Here is a 19,394-nt window from a genome sequence, read left to right as displayed (position 1 = left end):
ACAGTGACAGTTTAACTCTCTCCATACGAACGGCGAAAGAGACAACATTAACAGCGTTTCACCTCAATTACCATCATCAAAATATTGCAAGCGGAAGGCTCTTATACTGAAGAGGTGAATGTTGACAAAGAATACCACATTTCTGACGACGGAAGCTAAAGGTTGGGTCATTCAGACATCCACTGGACATCTGAGGGGTCTGTGTAGAGAGGAGAAGAGAGGACTGGCTGTACTGAGTGAGTTAAGGCATTGGCAAGCTGTAGGGCAAATTCCTACATTTGGCAAATAATAATTTTTTTTTTAAAGAATTAAAATCATCATCAACAACAACAAAAGAAAAAAAAGGAGACTGAAAACAAACAAAAAACAACAACAACAAAAGATAATGAATATAGGCAGTAGCATGTTCAGCTGAGAATGCTAGCCTGCTTGCTGTTTGTTTTGGGACATGGTGTCTGTGTGATGGTTGTGCCTGTCTGGCTGATGATGTTAGGTGCATGATCTTAGAGCCAGGTGTGTGAACTTCTGGTGATCACTTTCTCCCCCCCTCTTCTCTCACGCTGCTAGTGACACAGGCTGAAGTGTTTTCCGTGCTAGTTTTACTGCATTATGAGAGTTTTTTTTCTTTTTCTTTTTTTTTTTCTTTTTTTTTTTTTAAGTTTCAGAACATTGCAAACAGTATATTGACAAGACAAGAGCACTTTCTGATTGTTTTTGGAAGTAGAAAAGAAGGGACTGTACCAGAAAAAGCTTGTCCAGCAGATTAAGATCATTTCTCTATAGCTGATTCTCTCTCTGTTTGTGTTCTTGTCTGCATTTTTTCTCATTCTTTAAAAAGGCATTCACACAAACACACACATACATGCACACACATACATGCATGCACGCATGCATGCGTGCGTGCACACACACGCACATACACACACACACACACACACACACAAACACTGTCTAAAATCACTTTAGTGAACAGACGTTAGATTAATGATCAGTCAATACACATACTGACTTGCATACAATCATACACCAACACACCTTTCATGTTCATCTGCAGCTTAAATGCACACACAACAGTAGTAGACTGACTAGCAAAAACCTTGATGTTAGTGAATGCAGTTGTTTATTTTTTGTCTGACTTGAATGCGCTTTTGTGATTTTATGATTTTTCTTTTTTTCCACACACTCATCATGGCCAGCAGATCGAGTGGGGCAGTTGCAGTTTGCAAGTTGTTGTTGTTGTCGTCGTCGTTTTTTTTATCTTTCAGTTTGTGTTTCTGTCTGTTGTGGCCTGTGTAGGGAGAGTGGGTCCGTCATCCCCTCCACCACCACCACCCCTGTGGAGGGGCTGAACCTGGACACCCCCATCCAGTTTGATATGGTATCGCCCTCTGAAGGGGGCCCGGCTCTCACCCCCCTCACCACTCCGCCCAAGTCAGTAACCTACATCATCCTCTTTTCTCTGTGTATAACCTACATCAACCTTTTTTTTTTTTTTTTTTCCTGGCATTGTCTTTTGTGTTATGAGTTATTAGCGTTTAATATTTTTTCCCTGGCATTGTCTTTTGTGTTGTTATAAGTTAGCATTTAATGGATGGTGGTGTTTGTTGTCGCTTTTATTTTAATTATTTGTTTAAACTTTCCCTTTTTTTTTTTTTTTTTTTTTTAGGACTTGTGTGCACAGATACAGGTAGTTTTGTTTTGAGAGTTGTCTTGTTTTCTTTTTTGTTTAGTTGTTGAGTCACCTGTTGCTTTTCTTGTTATAACACTTCTAATGTTTGAAAACAAAAAGGAATTTGTTTGTTTGGTAACTGATTAACATTGGTGTAAATTTTCAGTACAAATCAATGTTTGTCTGACGATAGGTTGTGATTGTTGTAAAGATTGATGACTTGTTTGTGACTGTCTTTATACCGTTGTCTTCTTGTATTGGTGATGGACGTAGATAACTTACCAAGTTGCCATTCGTTAACTTTCTTATGCATTGGGAAAAAAAAGTGTTATATTAATAATATCCTTGAACTTAAAAATCTATTCGACATGTTAATTTTGATTGTTAGTTGATTTAAGATTCTTCATTTACATTTCTTATCCTTCTGTAGCTTGGTGAATTGTCATTGTTTAGCATCAAAAGGCATCACACATAAAACAGAAAGTACTGTATGAAGAAGCAGTTGGAGCAGTGCATGGAATTAGAGTAGCATATTACACGTTGACAAAAAAGCTGTGAATTCCAAGCATGTGTGTTGCACTGACCAGCATTGCTTCAGATGTGTGCATGTGGCTACCTGTCTTCCCTCCCCTCTTCTTTCCTGTCTGCTCACTAATTAAAAGTAGCTATAAAAAAAAAAGAAGAAATAAAGAGTACTTGTTATCAAAGCTATTATGGTGAGCTGTGTACTTACGTAGTGCAAGGTTCATGTCTTTGACACAATATCCCAGGTGCAGTAGAACTAATCGGTGATGTTTCTTTTGTGTGTGTGTGTTTGTGTGTGTGTGTGTTTGACCAGACGCATCAACCCCTTTGACAAGTCGGGGACAGACTTGGTGGATACTGCTTTTGACAATGCTGCTTTCTCTGAGAAGTTCACTGTGCGTTTCCTTGGATCCATGGAGGTGAAAAAGGACAGAGGTGGGTGGTATACGGTCATTGACAGGGCTGGTTGGAGGGTTAGTTACAGTCAGTTGATATTGGCACTGCTGTTTTTAGTGGCCATATGGAGGGAGGGGTGTTGGTGGGGGCAGGAGGGGGGAGGGGGGGGGGGGGGGGGCAGAGGGGAATTTCACATGTTATGGCATTAAGCTTAGATATGGTCAGTAATTTTTGGTACCATATGGTGTATGTGTTCATTAGAAAAGTGTGTAGCGTTCTAGTACATGTGTGATGAATGTTTATGATGACAGCAAGAAGCCCACTCTGATGGACACAAGGTTGGTTTGGCATTCGACAGGCGCGCAGTAGCGGAGTGGTTAAAGTGTTGGACGTTCAATCTGAGGGTCCCGGGTTCAAATCTTGGTAATGGCACCTGGTGGGTAAAGGGTGAAGATTTTTCTGACCTCCCAGGTCAACATATGTGCAGACCTGCTAGTGCCTGAACCCCCTTCGTGTGTATACACAATCAGAAGATCAAATGCGCACGTTAAAGATCGTGTAATCCATGTCATCGTTCGGTGGGTTATGGAAACAAGAACGTGCCCAGCATGCACACCTCCGAAAACAGTGAATGGCTGCCTACATGGCAGGGTAAAAACGGTCATACACGTAAAACCCCACTCATGTACATACAAATGAATGTGGGAGTTGCAGCCCATGAACGAAGAAGAAGAAATTTGGCAAACAAGCTCTGTCTCATTCTCTCTCTATCTCTCTCTCTCTCCCTCTCCCACCGTCTCTGTCTCTGTCTCCTAAACATACTTGCGCTCTCACTCACTCACTCTCTCCTTTGCCCACACTGTCACATACAGACACATATTTTTGCAGTTTATTGTCTCTCTGATGTGCTTGCTTTCCTGACTTTTTTTCAGTTGTGCTCATTTCTGACTGTCTTCTCCCTTTATCAGTAAAGTAATACCCCCTACCCCCACCCAACAGTGGAATATGGTTGCCTGCTTGGCAGGTTAAATATGGTTATACATGTTAAAGTCCACTCCGAAGGTTGAACTGACATGAGAGTTCCAATCTACAAAGGTGGGGGTGGGGGTGGGGGCTTGGGGGGGGGGGAACTATTTTAATAATCATTAAGTGTAAGGTGTTAGTAAAGTTATGAACTGATGTTAGTACGCTGTGTGTTGTGAACAGATACGTGATAAGAGTGCAATTGTATTGTATTGTATTGTATTGCTCTTTTTGTCAAAACAATTTCTCTATGTGAAATTCGAGGCTGCTCTCTCCAGGGAGAGCACACCACTACACTGAGAGCGCCAACCTTTTGGGTTTTTTTTCTTCTGCTTGCTATTTTATTTCTTTTCCTGTAGAAGTGGATTTTCTACAGAATTTTTCTACAGACAACCCTTTTGTTGCTGTGGGTTCTTTAACATGCTGTAAGTGTTTCCTGCACACAGGACCTCAGTTTATTGTCTCATGCGAATGACTAGCGCCCAGACCCCCACTCAAGGTCTAGTGGAGGGGGAGAAAATACTGGCAACTGTGCTGGGATTCAAACCAGTTTGATCAGATTCTCTGGCTTCCTGTGCGGACACGTTAGCACTAGGCCATGGAGTGATGTGACTCTGACGTTTGCTGTGACCAGGTGAACAGTTGGTGCATGCCACCATTCGACAGATCATGGCTGCCAGGGCCATCCACAATGTCTTCAAAATGACGGAGTCTGTCATGAGCGTCACCAGCGAAGGCATCAGGTGAGCCTCTCTTGCTCCTCACTAGATCTGTCTTTCCATCTGTGTGCTGGTGTGTGAGTGTGTGTGTGCGCGCGTGTGTGTGTGTCTGTGTGTGTGTGTGTCTGTGTGTGTGTGCGCGCGCATGGGTGTGTGCATGTGTGTGTGTGTCTTTCTGCTGGTGTGTGTGTCTGTCTGTCTGCTGGTGTGTGTGTGTTTGTGTGTGTGTGTGTGTGTGTGTGTGTGTGTGTCTATCAGTCTTTCTGCTGATGTGTCTGTCTGATGGTGTGTGTGTTTGTCTGTCTGTTGGTGTGTGTGTATATCTGTCAGTCAGTTTGCCTGTTTGTCTGATTGTGTGTCTGTCTGTCTATTTGATGGTGTGTGTGTGCATATCTGTTAGTCAGTTTGCCTGTTTGTCTGATGGTGTGTGTGTCTATCTGTCTGATGGTGTGTGTGTGCATATCTGTCAGTCAGTTTGCCTGTTTGTCTGATGGTGTGTGTGTCTGTCTATCTGATGGTGTGTGTGTGCATATCTGTCAGTCAGTTTGCCTGTTTGTCTGATGGTGTGTGTGTGTGTCTGTCTGATGGTGTGTGTGTGCATATCTGTCAGTCAGTTTGCCTGTTTGTCTGATGGTGTGTGTGTGTGTCTGTCTGATGGTGTGTGTGTGCATATCTGTCAGTCAGTTTGCCTGTTTGTCTGATGGTGTGTGTGTGTGTCTATCTGATGGTGTGTGTGTGCATATCTGTCAGTCAGTTTGCCTGTTTGTCATTCAGTTAAAGTTGTGATTTTATCTTCTTTTTTTTTCAGTCTGGCTGTTCTTTTGAGAAAGTTGTAGTGTTTTGACGTGTTTGTCTATCTTGCTCGTTCATACAGAATACAGAATACTTTATTATCTCCAAAGAGAAATTACTTTTTGATGTAAAACTTGAACAATGATCAAACTGTGCACTCTTCCTGTGTCGTATCGTTTTTTGCACTTGGACGTGCGAGGTGCTTGTTGCCAATTTTTGGTTTTGTACGCTTGTTATTATGTATGATTTTGTTTATCATGCACCAGTTATGTTTCTTTAATCCTCTGACGAAACATCCACAGGGTGGTGGTCAGTGTCAGAAGTATGTCTCAGGTTTGTTTGGGGGTGTTTTTTTTTTGTTTTTGTTTTTATGTCACTTAGTTTTAAGTATGTAAATTTTAGTCAGCATGATGTGAGATAGTCTGAAATATGTATTTTAGCAAATGTGATGTGAGACTATGTCTGTTTATTTATTTATTTTATTTTATTCAGTTTTATTCTGTTTTATTTTTTGTACATATGTCAGTTAGCCTTAAAATTGTGTATCTTATTGTAAAGCATGGTGAGCCCCATTTCAGATGGGGGTAGTGCGCTATATAAGCCTGCATATTATTATATTTATTATTATTATTATTATTATGTGCATGAAAGTGAATGAACTTGTGGCCTAGTTTTCTTTTCCAGGTGTTTGTATTTATTCACATTTTTTCAGCCTTGATATGTGATCATGCATAGATGGCTGGGCTAGCATCAAGAAAAGATTGAAGGACACAGTCTGGTGTCCAGCGTTGTCTGTCTCAGACATGTTTTCACACAGACGCTGTGAGAGAATGGAGACCAGGTGTGATGGGAAGTGTTTTTGGTGTGCAGGTTAATAGATCCGTCCAGCAACGTTGTGCGGGTGGAGTTTGCCTTGCAAGACGTGTCGTTCTGGGCGGCCCATCCGGAGAACAACAGGTAATGCTCCCAGACTGGTGGGTAGATTCAGCCTGTCATACTGCTTGCACTTCTTTGTCAGTTGTCGGTGTTAAAAGAGTGTGTGTGAGTGAGTGAGTATATGTGGTTTTTTGTGTGATAGGATGAGCTTGACAAAACCAAAAGAGAAAAAGATAATGAAAAATCTCTTTCTTTATCAAATGAAATGGAACACAAATGTTACTTGATGTCACAGTAAAATGCATCATGCTCAGTAGGTACATAATCCAGAAATATCCTTTAATAATGATATATCTAAATAGAAAAAAACAGAATTTAACTTACCATTTTGATGTCTTTTCGAAGCGTGTACTGCTCAAAAGTTAGATAGGTACACAATCCAGAAATTTCCTTTAGTAATGATAATATATCCAAATAGAATAAACTTTAACTTACCGTTTTAATGTCTTTTCAAAGTGAATACTGCTCAAAAGTCAAATGCTCTAGAAATAACCATTAACAACCATAACAAAAAGTGTTGTTGTTTTTATGAAAAATGATATTAAGGTACTCTCCTAAAGCAAATGAACTCCGACATTAAGTGCAACAGTTAGTGCCATTCTGTTTGATGTTGTAGGTTGTTAGGGTTCATTACAAGGAATCGAACCAACAACCCTGCTGCTGCCAAACCAGAAAGTGGTCCTCCTCCTCCCTCCTTTGCCTGCCACGTCTTTGAGACGAATTCTACTTCTGAAGATGTGAGTGAGGTTTGATGTCAGCTGAATGTGTAGTTGTTGATTTGCTTGACAAACCAGATGTGTAGTTTCGGTAAAAAGGATAAGGTCGTCTTGAATGGAAATTGACTGAGCAGGTTTCAACGCTTTGAAATGAATTCAAGTCACTTGCTCTTTGAGATCGTTATTGAAAATAGATGGGTGATTATGAAATTACTAGTTAGTGATATGGATTTTTTTTTTAAATCTATCATTTGTATCAATAAAGCAATTATAGTATAATTTCTAGACTTAGAATAGATTGATAATAATTATGAAATATGTGCTTTTTTTTAAGCTATGAATGAAGTAGTTGTAATTTGATTTTAGACCTGTTACAAAACTAAGCCATAAACAGTTGTTTGTTTTTTTATATTCTATCGGTGTATTTTCTTCACATCAGATGCTGTATATTTGTGTGGTTCTTGCAGCTCTCATTCAATTTCACTTCTCAGTATGCAGTCCTACTCCAGATTTGTACGCACATTCAAATGTTGGTTTACTTATTTTAAAAAAACAAAAAAGCATCTGCAGAATTTAGGTAAAGTCATTTGTTGCTGAAGGTTCCCTTCCATAAAACTGTGGTTGTTTGATAAACTGAAACCCTTAGCTTGACGTTTCTTTCAAACCGCTAGCACACGGACTGCTATTTGAAGTGGAGGGAGAGGAGGTTCTGTGCTGAGGTGTCTGTGTGGTCAGGCGTCCAGTCAATGGGCTCAGTGACCAAAGCGTCAGAGCGCTAGGTTCTTGCCAAAATTTCCTAATTCGATATCTGGTTTCTCCACACTGGGTGGGTGAAGGTTGGAGAATTTTCCGATCTACCAGGTCAACTTATGTGCAGACCTGCTAGTGCCTGAACCCCACCCCAGACACTGTAATCCATGCCACACAAAAACACAGAAATACCCAACATGCATCAGCCACCAGAGAATCACCAGCATGATGTTGTTGGTAGTGTAATGGAAAGAAGAGTTGCATGACTGATTGTTTGCAACATCTCACTTCAAGCTTGTTCTAAGCTGTTCAGCAAGACCGTCACAGCACCTTTTCCTCTTCTGTTTTAACCCCATAACTGTTGCTGATGAGTATGCTTGTCAGTGATGGGCTGTTACCTCTCTGAGATTTGTATTTGTATTTCTTTTTATCACAACAGATTTTTCTGTGTGAAATTCGGGCTGCTCTCCCCAGGGAGAGCGCATCGCCACACTACAGTACCACCCTTTTTTTTTCTTTTCTTTTTTTTTCCTGTATGCAGTTTTATTTGTTTTTCCAATCGAAGTGGGTTTTTCTACAGAATTTTGCCAGGAACAACCCTTTTGTTGCAGTGGGTTCTTTTACGTGCGCTAAGTGCATGCTGCACACGGGACCTCGGTTTATCGTCTCATCCTAATGACTAGCGTCCAGACCACCACTCAAGGTCTAGTGGAGGGGGAGAAAATATCGGCGGCTGAACCATGATTCTCTCGCTTCCTAGGTGGACGCGTTACCTCTAGGCCATCACTCCACTATAACAGTGAGATAACACAGAGATGTATGCCAGGGATTATTTTGTTTACGACTCCTCCCTCTTGATAATGCATCACTTTTATTCAGAAAAATCAATCACACCGCTAAAGGTAACACAAAAAGTAGTGATTGCCCTTCAAATCTATGGCACACTGATCTCATTTCACCAAGGCTCAGCAGTTAAAGGGTTAAAGATTTGGCATTTGACAGGTCTTCGTGAGGTCAGATATAGAACAGAATTATTCTTCTTCATTCGTGGGCTGCAACTCCCACGTTCACTTGTATGTACACGAGTGGGGTTTTACGTGTATGACCATTTTTACCCCGCCATGTAGGCAGCCATGCTCTGTTTTCGGGGGTGTGCATGTTGGGTATGTTCTTGTTTCCATAACCCACCGAATGCTGACACGGGTTTCAGGATCTTTAACGTGTGTATTTGATCTTCTGCTTGCGTATACACACGAAGGGGGTTCAGGCACAAGCAGGTCTGCACATATGTTGACCTGGGAGATTTGAAAAATCTCCACCCTTTACCCACCATGCGCCATTAACAAGATTCGAACCAGGGACCCTCATATTGAAAGTTCAACGCTTTAACCACTCAGCTATTGTGCCCGTCATAGAATGAAACAGGTCTTTAACTACACACAATATACCATCACCCATTGGTGCAGACTTCGGTACAGGTCTGTGCGGAGTATGTGTGTGTTGTTTTGTGTGTGTGTGTGTTTAATTCTGAAGAAATAGATCCATTTCTGCACTTGTATTTGTAAGCTTTAACTCACTCAGTACGGCCAGTCCTCTCTTCTCCTCTACACAGACCCCTCGGATGTCCAGTGGGTGTCTGAATGACCCAACCTTTAGCTTCCGTCGTAAGAATTGTGATATTCTTTGTCAACATTCACCTCTTCAGTATAAGAGCCTTCCGATTGCAATATTTTGATGATGGTAATTGGGGTGAAATGCTATTAACGTCGTCTCTTTCGCCGTTCGTATGGAGAGAGTTAAGATATGTCAGGCTCTTTAAGATATGGAAGGATTTACATGGCCAGCAAGTAGTATGTGCAGGTTGAAAAGGGAGCAAGAGCAGGAAGCATCGATCCTGTGTTGATTTATATTTTGGAGTGTTTCAGTGATGGTTATTTTGAGTTGTTGGGAAAAAAAAAAATCTCCTGTCCTATTCACAGATCTGTCATGCAATAAAGCAAGCCACCACTGTTGCCTTTCAAGCCATCATGGTAAGTTAGTTTGTGTACTTTCTTTTCACATCTCAGTGCCTTCATAGTCATGTGTTCATGTTTGTTTGTTTTGTTGTTGTTTTTTTTCATAGTGAATTTGATCTTTGAAAATGTATCTTATTAATGCTGTGAAAAATAATTTCAAATTTTGTTTGCAAGTTCTGCTGTTACATAGTTTTGCTGTGTATGTTTTCACAAATATATTCTTAGATCTGATCGATGTGTTCCACCTTTTTTCTCAAGACTCTCAGGGAGGGTTTGTTGTTGGTTACCTGAGTTTGTGCATTTTAGACTCTTTTTTTTTTTCTTCTTCTTCTTCTTCTTTAACCCCTTTACTGCTGTTGACAAGTATGCTTGTCATTGAAGGCTGTTATCTCTCAGTGATAAAACTGAGCTTAAATGTCTGGATGTGTCAGTCTTAAGTTGGACTTCCACTTCTTGGTATCGCATTAAGTTCAGCAAGATGAATTGTACACAAAAATCTGTTATTGCCCTTAACATTCATGCTGCACTGATCTCATTTCAGCATCGTTCAGCAGTTAAGGAGTTAAACTGAAGGCTTTTCTCTCTTTTTGTTATGTCTGTATGTTTAAACACATCACATTTATTATTGTTTACTCAGTGTTAAGACTTAAAATGCTTGACTGAAGTATTTCAAATCAGTTATTTTTGTGACCATTTATTTTTCACTTGTTCAATCAAGGGTAAGTTATTTCCACTTGTGAGTTTATTTCCAAGGAAAAAGATATTTTCAGTTTTGTTTTTGCGACCATCTTTTTTTGTTGTTTATCTTTTCTTCCAGCGCCAGCAGCTTGAGCCACAGAGTATGCTTTTTTTTTTTTTTCAGCTTGTCTTTTTTTTCTGTATGCTATTCTGTTTTATTGTACTTTGTTACTTACTTTGATATACAGTTCCTGCCTTCACTATGGTCATGCATCCTATGTGTGCAGCCTGTAGTTGTATGCGATTCACTGATGTCTTACATTTCCCTTTTTTTTTCAAAATTATTGCATGACTGGGTGAGATGGAAGTTGTGACCCTTGCACTGAATTGCCCATGAATAGTACCGCAAAAAACACACACCAAAAAAAGGATTAAGATAGCAAACGGTCTTGGGATTCCTTTAAAATTATTACATGTGTTTTGGGATGATATTCTTTTTCTTATTCTTTGCTTCACATGCATTTTTTTTTTCTTTTTCTTTTTCCTTTTTCACCATTTAGGAAATTTGAAATATAATAGCAGATGATGACATCTTGCTTGGCTTAATTTTGATAAAGCAGGACATACTTGAAGACGTTTCACCTGCTGTATTAGATTTTAAAAAAATTGTAGCTCCCTTCTTATCTTTTCTGTTTGTTCATGAAACTGTTATGTTAAAACATACCCTTTCAGAAATTAAAAAAAAAAAACCACAACAAATTAATGAAAAAAAAAATGAAAAGATAAAAACCTCCCCTGTTCCCATCTCCACCTCCACTGGAAGAGCAAGGGGGTCTCAACCTCCACTGCAAGAGCAAGGGGGGAGGGGGGGGGGATGAGGGGTCGTGAGGGTGGGGTGGGGGGGAGATTATAAATGTGCATGTTTGTGTGCATGTTGACATGCATGCTGTGATGTGTGTGGATAAACTGTGTGTGTGTGTGTGGAAGTAAGATGTTGCACGTGTCTTCATTTTGTACACCGCTCCTCAGTTTGTTAATGCTGAGCTTTTCTCCCAGTAGTTAACCGTCATCGCCTTCATGTGATTAAAAGTGACAGTACTGACTTGTCATGGTATGCCCATGTCTGCTTTTATGTCCATCTTTTTTTAGTGTGAATGTATGTTGTTCAGTGGCTCTTCAGTGTCGTTAGTGTTTCACTGTGTTTTCAGTGTCTGCCACCCCCACCTTGTAAACACATTAACAAGAATATTTATATGTGTAACTAGCTTGACATCATCGCATGGGATCTGTTTTTGGTCAAAAACAATTGTACAGAAATCATGCTAACACCAGAATTGTTCTGCAAACAGTGTTACACTTGCATCTGAATTTATTTAATTCATGTGAATTTGTTGTACTTTGGTCATGTGTATATTATTCATTTTTGTGTTTGTAACAACCAAGTCACAGGTATGGATGTGTCTCTCGTCCACATACTCAGTTATCAAGTTGCACATTTAATGCATATTTACTCAAAGGATGCGTATCACTCGAAGGCATGGGATCTTTCATGGCATAATCTTACAGAATTTCATTTGTAATTTTTAACTTTGGACGTATCCTATCATTGCATGCAGTCATGTCATGTGTTGGTTTTAAAAGCAAGTGGCTGGATTATCTATTTTCATTTCTCTTGTTTTATTTCTAGTATCATTTCTTTTGCTTTTTTTTTCAATTATTGATTAGGCTCAACTGCAGGTAAAAGGTGTGTGCTTTGTGGGCAGGTAATTACAGGTGGTTGAGTTGAACAGATTGAACTCATCAGATCTAGTGCTAATTGAACTGACCAGTGAACACTAACATGGGAGCCACAGACTAAAATATAATCTGACTGGATTTCTGGACATCACGTTTTGAAATGGAATGGTGTTGATAACACAGGCATGACTAAAACTTACCTTGTTTTTGTCCTACACTTTGTATTTTTTCTTTAATACATATATACCAAGCATTTTTTGGGTGGTGTTTAACTAGAGTTAAAGGCTTGTGATTTTTTCTTTGGTGGTGTTTACATTTTGATTCTTTTTTTTCTTCTTCTTTTTTTTTTTTTAAAGAAAAGCATTGTGATGTTGTGTTTGTTAAATATAAATGTGTCCTTCAAATTAGAGGAGCTGTTGTCCATAAGGAGTTTATGATAATAAAAGTGACATGTCAGTTTTGTTGTTAACGTGATAGGAAATTGTCCTGTCTGGGTTTGCTTGCTTCCGATACAGGTGTCTGAAGTGGAAAGGTTGTCATGAATATTGGAATCAATGCTTTGCATTTATAAATGTTTATGGTATTCTTCACTACAGACGTAGATAGACATTATTCTGTTCTTTTCTTCTGGTCTGTCATCTGAATGTAAGTGCAAGTCTGTGGTGTAGCAGACTCAAAAGAATGTACAGACCAACTAGAAATCTCCTGATCAGTTTGAGGGATATTTTTTAAACAAAAGGTTGTGATTAGAACATAATATTAGGCTTTTGTGTTGGGTACTAAAATGAATTTGAACATCATAATCATGGGCCATGAATATAAGGTTTTTTTATGATACAGAAATGGTAGGAATCTAGTTTTGGACAGGTCAGTGAAAGTTGATATAATCTCAGCAGTTTTCATGTGTAGAGATCAGCTGAATATTCTGTATGTTGAATAATGTTGTGTGTATGATATGTGAGTATTCCACAGTTCTTTATGTTGTGATGTCTTGTATCAAAACATAGATGTTTGTAGGTGCATGTGTGTTATGAAATTGCTTGCAACTATCTTGTGTTTGATGTTGAATTTAATCATTAGGAAATGTTTCGCATAAGTTGAAGAACTTGATGTGACTGAGGAATATAATATAGACAGAGATTAAGACATACATGTAATTAATCACGAATGACTATTTGCTGTGTGTGAATGCAAATGGAGGAAATCTCAAGCATAGAAAAGTTTATGATTTACATGTGTGCAGTTCAATACAGTCAGGTGTTAAATATGTCAACAGGTTTAAAGTGAGACATGAGAAAACGAAGGATGAATTTGCTAACTGCTCTCAGATGACAAATGCTGTATTGAGAGAGAGAGTGTGTGTGTGTTCGTGTGTGCATGCTCATGTGTGTGTGCGTGTGCATGCACATCTGTACTTGCAGTTTACACATATGCAAAATGTACACATACGCAGTGTGCATAGATGTGTGCATATAAGAGAGAGAGAGAGTGTGTGTGTGTGTGTGTGTGTACAATACCAGCAACATTCCGGTGTAAATCGTGTGTGTGGATGAGGGAGGAGGTGTGGGGTAGAGGGTTGGAAGAAGAAATGCATGCCACAGGCATTGAAAAGACAATGTCAGCAATACTCCTGTGCTTCTTTGCTTGTTGGCGTTTGGGGAGGATGAAGAGTTTGTTCACAATATGTCCCAGTCAGGCAGTGTCACTTCACTCGATGTAGATCTTAACAAGATTTGGTTTAATCCAGTTATGCAGATTATTCATTTCATTTAAACAGACATGTTCAGTAGACACACAATACCTCGTTGGTTGCCATGATTGTTCACTCTGTTTATTGATAGTGGCCTAACTCTGTGATGGGTAATGCATGCATGCACACATGTACACACACACACGCTCACGCACGCATGCACATACACAAAACACATGTGTATGTACCCATATATATATATATATATATATATGTGTGTGTGTGTGTGTGTGTGTGTGTGTCCTAAAGCACAACCTGTGTCATTGTAAACAGCCACACACGTAAATTTCTCTGTGATTGAATTTATGAAATGTTTGCACAGGACCGCAAGAAGGGTCTGACTCCCCAGAGACCGAAACCAGTACCAGTTCTTAAAGACAAAGTGAGTATTTTCTTCTCCTTCTTCTTCTTCTTCTTCTCCTTCTCCCTCAGCTCTGTGAAGAGTGATTGGGGCACCCCCACAGAAGAACCGCTCACCAGACTCGAGGTCTGTCGGTCATGCGTCAAAAGCTGGGTCACAAAAATGGTTTTCCTGTCGAGTCTGCAGTGGTGTCTTCCTCTGCATCGCCCTTCCTCAACAGTTCCTTTGAGGATTGCTTTAGTGAGGCCATTGGACCGTGTTATGAGGCCATGCTAGCGTAGCTTTCTCTTCTTGACTGATGTCAGCAGATTTTCATGAGGTCCAATGTGCTGCTTGATGGTTTGGTGACATTGGTAATGTGATCAGTGTATCTGACGTTAAGTATCTTGTGATAATACCTCATAGATTAGTTTACTTATTCTTTTTAGTTTTTCATTCTTTGGAGCTTTTGAAATGGATTTTATTCACTCTTCATTTAGGTAATATGTCTCAAGAGGGTGTGGGGTGGGGTTGTTGACTAGTTTGAAACGTCTGTAAATTCACAATAGTACTTTTTAATTCCTTAATTTTTGAAAATGTTCTCACTGCATTCATCTTGCATGGAATGATGATTCATGATTCCACATGCACACATGCATGCACGCACCTGCCCACATGCACACGCATGTTCTCACACATGAGGAGAGAGAGGCAGAAAGCAACTCTCAACAGAGCAGCAAGTAACCCAGGCATCTGTAAGCTCAGATCAGACATTAAAGAAACACAAATTAATTGTCCATATATTAGAGACCTAGAATTGTGTATGAATACGCATACGCACGCACAATCAAAAAATTTTTTAATCAAATCTGTACTGTGTGTTGTTGTTGTTTTTCAGTCTGGTTAGGGTTTGTTTGCTGAATATGGTGAACAATTTATTTGCTTCAAGTCATCATTTAAATTTCTTTTCTGTTTTAGAGTGACATGACGGTGGTAGTTTTTTTTGTTTTTTGTTGTGGTTAATTTTTGGGGTTTTTTGGGTTTTTTTTAAGTACTCCTGCTCAGAACTGCTTGTTGAAAATGGTGAACCATTTATAATTTACATTTCGCCTCCCCCCCCACCCCCCCAATCAATATTGACAAACTATCGTAGTTTTTGTTTTGTTTTGTTTTAATAATTGAACTGCAGTGCCACCTTAAAAAAAAAAAAAGATTGACAATGCTTGTTTTTGGTGGGGTTTTTTGTTTGTTTTGTTTTTGTTTTTTTTTACTGTAGACATCCTGTTCAGAATTTGTTTGATGAATAGGATGAACCATATTTGACACAATTCACTGTAGTTGTTTTTTTGATCATGTGTTTTTTTAATCCAACCCGTACTGACACCATGGTTGCTGTTGCAGACAGCATTGCTGGACAGCATCAACCAGCTGGAAGACGATGAGGAGAACCTGGCGGCAGATGACCTTCCCATCAGCCCCGATGGCCGCTTCCTGCTGCTGAGTGCTTCCGACTCTGACCTCGCCTCCCCCGTCTCCCCCACCTCCCCCGTTAGAAAGGTGGCCACCACTGAGGCAGACGGCCCCGACAGTGAATCTGAAGCCTGAGACGTTTCTGTGATGGGACAGATCTGTGTGTTGGTCGGTGAAGGGTTTGTTTTTGTGGTGGTGTTGGTTGATAACCGCTGTTGAGTCGTGTGCTGTTAACGGTTTTGACCTGTCCGTTGTCAGCGGCATTGTTGCGTGGTCTCTGAAAGGAGGTTCGTCTGCTGGCGTGTGTTTTGTTGTTTTTGTTATTTATACTTGTTTTCAGTCGTGTTACTTGTGGGACGGTTGGTTTCTGATGAAAGTTGTCTACAGTTTGACTTTTCTGTATTCAGCTGCATCGTTCCGTGGTCTCTGAAAGGAGGTTTGTCTGATGGTGTGTGTTTTGTTGTTTTGTTAAGTTTGTTTTCAGTTGCGTTACACACTTTGTGAGATTGTTACTTTTTGAGAGGCCGGTATCTTTTGTCAGTTAATTGTTGGATACTTGCACTTTTTGACATTTTGGTTTGTTGTTGTTGTGTGTATAGTAGATGTTTTTTTCTTTCGAAAATGTATCTGGTGCTTTTTATTTTGGCCTGAGTGATGGTTTAGGGAAGGTAAAGAAGGGCTTTGATTTGCAAAGGCTAGAAGGTTTTGATAAATTAAACAATCTCTGAGCAAACATTGTCCAGGAGCATTTTTGTTATCAAGTGTTTTGAAAAACGAATGATTAAATTTAGGTGTTGCTAGCATTGATGTGTTGTGTAAATATTTGAAAGAACTATTGGGGATATGCTTTTATGTGTGTGTCTGTGTGTGTGCGCTCATCGGTTTGCCTGAATGGCAAAGACATTGTAGTATTTGTCATCAGCATAAATCTGGGGACTAATGTCATGGTCTGGTTTGGTTTGTTCTTGTTGGCTTTGTTTTTGATATTGTTAACATTGTTTCATAATTTTTTGTTGGTTTGGTTTGGAATTCTGTTGATTTGTTTTTTGTGACTTTGACGCATGTTGAATCGGATGATTTGACTATTCCTTCACCTTGTTTCACAGGCCTTTAAAAACTGTAGGTCTTGCTGAATGAGTCTCTTGTTGCCCTTTACTGTATTGTCAGGGTTTTTTTTTTATTATTGGGCGCCATGTCAGTTACTGTGCTGCACCAGTTAGGGCAGTACCAAAATATGACGGGGACTTGGGAGTCTGGTATGCTGTCTGTAAGAAAGCAGTGGCAGATCATGTGCCTGGGAAGCAGGAGGTCTGGGGTTCAGTTCCCGGAATGGGCAGTGAATTACACTGTAATCTCTGATAAAATGACTAGGAGTGTTGATGGAGAGATTCCTAATTTGATGTGTTTTTTTCCAAAGCTGCAGACAGAATTTTGCCCGTTAATTGTAGCCACCTGTTCTGACTATTTTACTGTTCATATTATGCTCATTAAAGAAGAAGTGCTTTTCATGGCTGCAAATAATGAATATTCTATCTCTGCTGTTTTCTCTCTATGTATACTGGATGTCTTGAAGAGTTGGTAATTTTTTCTGTTCACATGTAGGTAATTTTGTGGGTGTGTGCGTGTCTGTGTGTGTGTGTGTGTGACCACCGTTTTGATTATTATTCTCATTCAGGTAGTTTTTGATCAGATATTTTAAGAAAGCCATGCTTGTCGTCTTGGTAAGAAACATGATTTCCATACACAAATCAGACCGTCCATGAAAGGATATGAGAGTAAAACAAATTAGCAATGCCAAAAGACATGAAAAAAAAATTTGGTACTTGCAGTTGATGAACGGTTTCTTTTCATTTTGAAAGTGTATGGCATCAGACTTGGATAAAGAGGCCTCAGATTCTTTGTACTGGAGACCAAACTGAATGCTGGGTGCAACAAGTAACTCTGATATATATACCAGAGACGTGTTTTCTTGCTCCAAACATACTTTGACATACGAGAAACATCACACAATATTAAAAAGCTTGGGAATGGAGAGCATTGTGGAAGGCAGAAGAAGACAAGATGAATAAGAAGAGAACAGATAATTCAATATTCCCAAGAAATTTTCTTCCCATTCATTTGGTGAATCTTAAATCCTGTCTTAAAAATTGCTGGAATAACGCTAACCTGTGACGTAGGAACGTTGTTACTGCATCTGGTTATAAAGCACAAGTGTGACAAAGACAGCTGTGTGAGAGGTCTTTTGTCTTGTTGCATTGTTTTCCCCATCTCTAGAAGTTGTACATATTATTTTTGAAAAAGATAACAACAGTCCTTTTGATACTTGAATGGTACACAGATCCAGATTTATTTTTAGATTTGATTATTACGTGTATTTTATAGAAACACAACAATTATGTGAATAATTTTGTGTACTGTGTGCACGCAGAATTAACTTGGCATTCACACAAGACATCAACACTCACATTTCATAGTACATGTTAACAAAGCACAAAACTATACACAAAAATAGTTTGCAAATACCTTTTAGTGTAAAACCAACAAAAAAAAAAGAGTTTCTAACAGGCTCTGCTGTTTATATGCTCAATTCAAAAGTGAGAGAGAGAGAAAAAAAAATCAGCAAATCACAAAGTGGATTTTCAGTGGCTGATAACCAGGGAGAGGTAGCTTAATTTGAGCAATTCTGACATAATCTGATGTAATAATTTCCTTGATTCAGAGACACGGATCAAATTGAAACAGAAAGAAAATAGAAAAATGAAGGTGGAAAGGAACCAAGTGTAACCTACAAAAATGAACAACAACAACAACAACAAAAATTTTGTTCTTGTTTATTTTCATATCTTGTAAATGCGTATTATTTGCTTTGCTTATCATAACCATGACCTATGTCTTTTGGACTGTGATCATTGTTGTTACTGTAAATTCCATACAAAATATTCTTGCAAGATGATATTCAGTGCATATTTATTGGAAAAGATGCCAGGAAAATGTTTTTTCTGATCTGTATGTAAATCAGGGTGTTGAGAGAATAATGTACAGAAGAGAATTTAAATCTTAGTAGCTGCCCTTGCCATGGGGAGGTGCTTTGCTGTGTGTTGTATTCAGGAACACGTTAATGTTTTATTGTTGAGATTCGGGTTGTGAATGTTCAAAGATTCGCATCTGAGCCAAGGGAAACAAAATGGCAAAAAAGATTTTTTTCCATCAACATTGCTGTGTTCCTTGCTAAATTGCCGTTTTAATTTGTTTGGTGGTGTTGTATTGGGTGTGTGTGTTTTTTTGGGGGGGTTTGGGGGGATTTTTTTCATGTAAAAGAAGATAAAAAAAGGCTTTGGGTGATAAAAATTTTCAAGTGTTAATGTTGTCTTACTCAGCAATTCTATTTTTAATGGGGCTAAATTTGTTCTTGTTTGTTGTTTTGTTTTTTTGGTGTGGGGTTTTTTTTTTTTTTTTTTTTTTTTTTGGTAGTAGTACTTTAAAAAAAAATTATTTATTTCTTTTACTATTTTTCTTAGAGCAGTGGAGGTGGTTGATGTGGTGTTGGAGGGAAGTGAAAGGCTGTTAACTGTATGAAAATAGGCAATCAGAAATATGTTAATTACTGAACAGCTCAACAAAGGTTCTTTATGGATCCCCCCCCCCCCCCCCCAAAAAAAAAAAAAAAAAGTCACAAAATAAATGTCTTTTGTTAGAGGCCTTTTTGCAATACTTTTCAAAGGCTTATCATAATTTCAGATTCTCACATGAATCCCACACTGAAAAAAAAATTTTTTTTTTGCCCCCCCCCCTCCCCCGCCTGCGCCCCCCCCCCTCCCTGCCTCCCCCCACCCCCACCCTCCCTGCCCCCCATTCCCCCTCACCCCCAAATGAAAATG

General features: G+C 39.3%; 1 protein-coding gene across 3 annotated transcripts in view; it reads left to right on the top strand.

The window, feature by feature from the left end:
- Positions 1–19,160, top strand: part of LOC143284565 (DCC-interacting protein 13-alpha-like) — a 47,636-nt gene extending 28,476 nt beyond the window's left edge. The window contains exons 15-23 of one of the 3 annotated variants that reach the window (XM_076591356.1): positions 1,297–1,431; positions 2,508–2,629; positions 4,248–4,356; positions 5,995–6,081; positions 6,677–6,797; positions 9,506–9,556; positions 10,359–10,380; positions 14,029–14,088; positions 15,448–15,587. In XM_076591356.1, the coding sequence (XP_076447471.1) occupies positions 1,297–1,431; positions 2,508–2,629; positions 4,248–4,356; positions 5,995–6,081; positions 6,677–6,797; positions 9,506–9,556; positions 10,359–10,380; positions 14,029–14,081 (700 nt within the window). In that variant the 3' untranslated portion in view covers positions 14,082–14,088; positions 15,448–15,587. Of the gene's footprint in view, positions 1–1,296; positions 1,432–2,507; positions 2,630–4,247; positions 4,357–5,994; positions 6,082–6,676; positions 6,798–9,505; positions 9,557–10,358; positions 10,381–14,028; positions 14,089–15,447 lie in introns of all 3 variants that reach the window. The other 2 variants (XM_076591354.1, XM_076591355.1) reach the window with 2 other exon arrangements.
- Positions 19,161–19,394: the final 234 nt, after the last annotated feature.

Source organism: Babylonia areolata, chromosome 8 (genome assembly GCF_041734735.1).
Source record: "Babylonia areolata isolate BAREFJ2019XMU chromosome 8, ASM4173473v1, whole genome shotgun sequence".
NCBI classification, from domain to species: domain Eukaryota; kingdom Metazoa; phylum Mollusca; class Gastropoda; order Neogastropoda; family Buccinidae; genus Babylonia; species Babylonia areolata.
This window is presented reverse-complemented; position numbering and strand designations above follow the sequence as displayed.